The sequence below is a fragment of the Engraulis encrasicolus genome, chromosome 20 (assembly GCF_034702125.1).
Source record: "Engraulis encrasicolus isolate BLACKSEA-1 chromosome 20, IST_EnEncr_1.0, whole genome shotgun sequence".
Taxonomy (NCBI): Eukaryota; Metazoa; Chordata; class Actinopteri; order Clupeiformes; family Engraulidae; genus Engraulis; species Engraulis encrasicolus.
Genome location: NC_085876.1, coordinates 43,870,928 through 43,876,927, shown reverse-complemented (window position 1 = coordinate 43,876,927; position 6,000 = coordinate 43,870,928). Strand labels below are relative to the sequence as shown.

At 41.2% G+C, this 6,000-nt stretch overlaps 1 protein-coding gene across 1 annotated transcript in view; it reads right to left on the bottom strand.

Annotated features, from left to right (window-relative positions):
* Positions 1-6,000, bottom strand: part of LOC134436055 (fibrocystin-L-like) — a 92,810-nt gene that overhangs the window by 78,974 nt on the left and 7,836 nt on the right. Inside the window, exons 6-12 of the mRNA XM_063185083.1 lie at positions 5,045-5,102; positions 4,219-4,312; positions 3,024-3,077; positions 2,613-2,686; positions 2,020-2,062; positions 907-977; positions 437-547 (exon numbers count right to left, since the gene is read on the bottom strand). Of these exons, the coding sequence (XP_063041153.1) occupies positions 437-547; positions 907-977; positions 2,020-2,062; positions 2,613-2,686; positions 3,024-3,077; positions 4,219-4,312; positions 5,045-5,102 (505 nt within the window). The remainder of the gene's footprint in view (positions 1-436; positions 548-906; positions 978-2,019; positions 2,063-2,612; positions 2,687-3,023; positions 3,078-4,218; positions 4,313-5,044; positions 5,103-6,000) is intronic.

Sequence of the window (6,000 nt, the reverse complement as noted above, 5' to 3'; positions counted from 1 at the left end):
AGAAGAGAAGAGAAGAGAAGAGAAGAGAAGAGAAGAGAAGAGAAGAGAAGAGAAGAGATAACAGGGGTTCAGTGGCACGGCTACCTGGCTCTTTACTCCTACAATCTCTTCCTCTGCTGACAACCAGGATAGCACAATGACAATGACACTGATAGACAGGGGCTGTTGTCAACAACACACATACTCCATGACAACAACACACATACTCCATGACTGACGCCAGTGCTATTCCTCAGTAATTTGTGTGAGTACGTGTATGGAAAGTAGTCACATTGAGTCTGTTTTTTTATGTATGCAAACAGCACACATACAAACAAAGGCTTTAAATAATGTTTATAAACTATTTTATAGTATTATACAGCATTACTTTCTTTTTCTTTCTCTCTCTCTCTCTCTCTCTCTCTCTCTCTCTCTCTCTCGCCAGATGATGACTTACCTCCAACCAAAACCTCCACTGGCTTATCAGTTTCATCAAAGTGGCGCCCCCGGATGGTCAGGAGTGTGCCCCCCAGGACACTGCCCTCCGACGGGGAGATTCCTGTCACCTCTGAGGGTCAAACCATAAAAACAGAGTTCATGATACGATATTAGAGAATACGGTACAGTATTATTAGGGCCTGTTTTCAGATATCTAGATTGTGTTAACAAAACACTGTATTTGTAGTCTATTTATTTTGCAAATTGTCTATTCACAACATTTGGATTAAAAAAAAACATGTCCTGGAGCTGACCTTTACAATAGCACCATGGATTAATTTCAATAGGCCATAATCTTATTTATTAATTTTATTTTACTTCATTTATTTATTTATATTTTTTGGGGGCGGGCAGTTACACGGCAGAATATAAAAGTTACACTCTAAATATCCTTTACATGTTTTCATTCTGTTTCCCCACATACTATACCTGCATAGGTCTGGAACATGGACAGCTTGTTCAAACCAGAGACAAAGAAGACCTTCTCGTCAGGTTGACTCCTGAAATGTAAACATCAAAGTGATGGCAGTGATACATTGCACATAAGATATGAGAGGCTTATCACCACACAACAAAATGGGTGGTAATTGTATAGTAACTCAGAACTACAAACAAACAAGAAGTCCACCTGCACCTGCACCTCTACTGTGTACTGGGGGCAGGATAATGGTCAGTATAGCATGATGTCCCTGCCCAGCTAAGGCAGTCCAACTAACTCCAGGAAATTGGTTATAAGTGTGCTTTGTTCTCAGGTACTTGACCTACATTTCAGAGAAAATGCGGTAACACTTTACTTGACGCCGGTGTCATAAGCATGTCATTACGTAAGGGTTAACGTTCGGCGAGAAGGTCGCTACCGTGGAATAGCAGCACGACAGAGAGAATCTTTAGACCCCGACGCGGAGCGGAGGGGTCTTGTTCTCTCTGAAGTGCTGCTATTCCACAAAGCGACCGACTCGCCGAAAGTTAACCCGCTTATTATATGGATATACTTAAATGATTCACACATGGCGGGGACATTTCTTTAGGCCTATTTAATGTTAAGATTGTTGCTGCGCAAAACAAAACAGTGCCGTTGTGGAACACCGCTAGGCAACAGCTAGGTAGCCAGGACAACAGGTGTTGTCTATCACAGCAGCTGATTAGAGTGACAAAAGACCGGACCCCCTGCGGAGTGATATGAAACATTCGCTTTAGCCACTGACTTGTATACAAGCCAGTGGCTTTAGCAGTGAACGTCTTGTTGCCATTGACAGCGGTAGCCAGGACAAGGGGTGCTGTCTATCACAGCAGCTGATTAGAGTCTTGTTGAAAAGTCGCTTTAGCAGTGAAAAGTCTTGTTGCCATTGACAGCGGTCTGTTATAGACCAACCCGTCCGTTATCGAAAAATAACAGACGTCCGAACGTTGGGGAGCCCCGTTGAAATGAATGGAGCATTCGACAGATGACGTCACAACCATATAATAAGACACTGTAATGACATGCTTATGACACCGGCGTCAAGTAAAGTGTTACCGAAAATGCCATAGATGTGGTGTTACCTTCCATAGTGACTGTCCAGGATGTAACTCAGGTTGTGATGACCTAAGAGGAAAGGAGAGGCCTCAAGTAAGAGGTTCGTATTGTTGCCCAAATATGATGCAATGTTTCAAGAAGGAGGCCGCACCTTGCATAGCAGTGTTTTTCACTGCACAAACGCGTTTCAGCGTGTGCCTTCTTCAGTGTGCACACTGCTAAAAACACTGCTATGCCATGACTGGGGCACCTGCACATACCCTGAACAGCAGTCTTTCCAAAAGGAGGATTATACAGTCAACTATACTGCCTATGCCTTTGAGTGAGAGTAGCTTTGGATGAAAGCGCCTTCCAAATTCTATGCAATATAATCCCACATTGTTCCATCGTGCTTCCCCTGTATCTACTTCGCGAAAAAGTCAGCTAAAAGTTATATGAAAAAACCTAACATGTAGTGGAATTACTATGCAGTGAAATATTGCTGTGATTGGAATATGGTGGTGTTCACAAATGTGTTTCGTAATTCAATAGAGTCATCTATTTGGTCATTTTTTTGTTGCATTGTCTAGTGTCCTCCAGTTTGTTCTGCTGTCAAACAGGAATATTTGAAGGTCTTTACCGATGTATGTTCCAGTCATTGAGCAGTTCATGCGGCCATCCTTGCTGGTCTCAGAATCTAGCTGTATGCCATAGCTGCACAGAAGAGGATTGCAGTTAGTTGTAAAGATCATTACCTCGATTTATAACAAGCGTATTCATGGCAGTAACTTAATTTCGGCTTCTATTACAACTACCGGAATGATTATTACAGCTATAATATTGTACTCTATGGTATTAATTTATTATCTATGGCTTTCCATGATATTCCCTATATGTGGAGAACAGTGGCAACTGTCTGTGACTTGAAAGTCTCACCTTTCAAAAGACAGTCTTCTGTATCTACTTCCTTCTGTATATTAGTAAAATGAATGTGCGAAACACAATTCCAATATCATCAAAGTCAAAACCCAAGTGTGTAAAAGCGACTCACAGATCATCAGAGTTGGGTTTCAGCAGTTCACAGGGCATCCCGCCCATGTAGGCCCTGCAATACAAAAACACGACTGTAATAGGTGTACAGTACACATTACAGAGTTTTCCAACAATGGGGACGATAGTTTTTATAAATTCATGTTGAGGTTGAAAACTTGGATATCCCCCTTAAAGGGACACTGTGCAGGAAATGGTCAAAAAAGGTACTGCAACTATGCTGGTCATTGAAACCGGGATGTCTATTGCCAAATATGATCTTTACATGAAAGTTTACTGAGTAATAAACAAATATTTTCTAGTATGGTCCATGTACAGTCATTTTTGCAGCTAAAAATGGCTATTTTTGGAAATTGAAAATGGCGGACCATGGAGAAGATCCCTCTTTTCATGTATGAAAAGTGCAATTTTTCCAGTCATAATGAATACTTAGAATTTGATGCTGATGGTAAGTATTCATGAAAAAGGTAACATTAGTGAATGGGCAGCATGAATTCTGGAAATAAACAACTAAAAATCTCACACAGTGTCCCTTTAAATTTGGAAAATCTCATACATGAGAAACACAGCTCAGTCAAATCATTCTCTTTTTCTGCCTTGATTTAGGCACCTTTATAAGAGATGAAAGGCAGCCTTGTTGGTGACTGTGATGGCTACATGTGAACCCTGCATAACACCCGTGAAAAGCATTGTGAAAAGGGTGTAGGTGTGGCTTGGAAAGTGGAGGGGCACAGTAATATAACAAATAGTTTGGATATGCTATTTTTGCATCATATTTGTGACAATTTTCTTCTTGGAGCAGGCATCACTCTTTATTATTTAAACCTCTGAGGCTGCTGGCCCAAATGAATGAATAAATTCAATGTTTCAAGAAGGAGGCCGCCTTTGCACACTGAGGAAGGCACACGCCGAAACGCGTCTGTGCAATAAAAAACACTGCTATGCAAGGTGCGGCCTCCTTCTTGAAACATTGCATCATATTTGTGAAATAATGGTGGGGACAAGCTGAGTTTATCTGAAAAGTGGTATGGCCATGCCCCCACCACCATCAACTCCTAAAATTACACCCCTACACTAGCTACGTTCAAGAAGCACCTTAAATCCCATCTGTTCTATTCACAGAGGCATATGGACTTTAACTACAATGGCCCTTCCCCTGCCCCTTCAGGGCCCCCTATTCCTGTAGTTTGTGTCACCTCAGGAATCTGACATTGAGGCCGTTGGAGCTCGTGGCTGTGTTGCTCCCGTAGACATCCGTGAAGATTCGACCCCGCATCTGAATCAAGGTACCTGCAGGGCGTGTGGTCAAGCAATCAATCACAAGTATACAGCAGTGGTGCTGAGGCAAAACAGAACAAATCTGTGCATACATTTGGCAGTGTTAGTTCAGCCCTTGAAGAGTCAATTTAACATTTGATATAGTTTATGTTGTCCCAGAGTATTATATGTACTGTACGTAAATAAATGTGCGTATACACTGCTACAGTGACTTTTTTCAAAGATTTGTTTAGGGCTTTTGTGCTTTTATCTGTGACAGAATAGTCAGAGAAGGACAGGAAACGAGTGGGGAGAGAGAGATGGGGAAGGACTGGCAAAGGACCCGGGCCGGAATCAAACCAGAGTCGCCAGCATACAGTAGTAACCCAGTACCCTACCGTTAGGCCAGGGTAGGGCCAGTGACCTTTTCGAAACATACACAGAACTGGTAACATTATACAGTGTTATTATACTGGTTATCATATAGGCTATTCAATGTAGAATAACCATCCATGTAGCATGCTGCATTGTTAATATTAAATATATTTTAGAAAATCCATGCAGCCTTAATGTGTTCATGTAATCTTGGAACCCTCCTTACAAATAATAGGGCCTTCTTGTTGGCTTACAGGGTGTTGTCCACCATTGCCTTGAAATAATATCATGCTATTGCTAAATTGTGGAATTACAAAGCCAGTAAATCTTACAGTGCTACCAAGACGGTAAGATTAATGGATATTAAAATTAATGGATATGCATTCTTACCTGGCGGCCCCGTGAATGGACCAATACTCTCAATCGTAGGAGTGGCCCACGGTTTAGTCTGAATTCAGGCAGAAAAAATGATTCACACATTAATTAGGCATTACAATGCATTATACTGCACTGAAACTCTTGCAAAATGCTAAGTGCTGTAAGACTAGGTTAACGTTTTGCAATATTGTCATAGAACAACATATAAGACACACCGGCCCCTTCCTTCATAGCCTCTTGGTGCAGATGAGGTCGCCAGCAGGCCTATTCACTAGGCCTATATTCTGAACTACATCATAACAACATTGCTATGACATTACCCAGTGCCATACAGAGGGGAGAGTCGGGCAGTCTCCACTGTGTCCTAGGGCCGACTTCCGCGTTTGCAAAATTAGCTGTTTAGCGTCTCAGAACTGCTTAAGCGTTGCGAATGTTAGTGCCTAGAAGAAGCGATGCGATGCGATGCAGGGAATATGACAAGACTTGCTGTTCGTAGTAATAAACATCATAGATGGTAAAACTAGATAAACATCAGATAAACATCACAGATGGTAAAACTGTTATGATTATCACCACCGAGACAGTTGATAGTTTACATATTTGTGGTGATTACCCCGTAGTATAGTTATTTAGTTCTTATTTTTGCATTTTACAGTATTTCTCAATTGGTTTTGTAAATTTCTCGAATCTCTCTCGCAATTTGCAAAACATAATATTCATTCTCAAAACAGCTTTAACAAATGGCAAAACACTGTGGATAACCTGCAAAACCGAGTCTCTTGCTCAAAACCCTTATTTGTCTTTCAAAATCAAGTTTTTTGTGTCAATGAACGTATCAGCGCCAGCAGAATGGTTAGTCATTGTGTCATAGTGTATGGACAAGCTAGTCAAATCAATTTCTCATGTTGTCAATTGAATAGTACACTCTTGCTGATCTTTTCTGAAGTGAAATGTTGTTTAGATTGGAT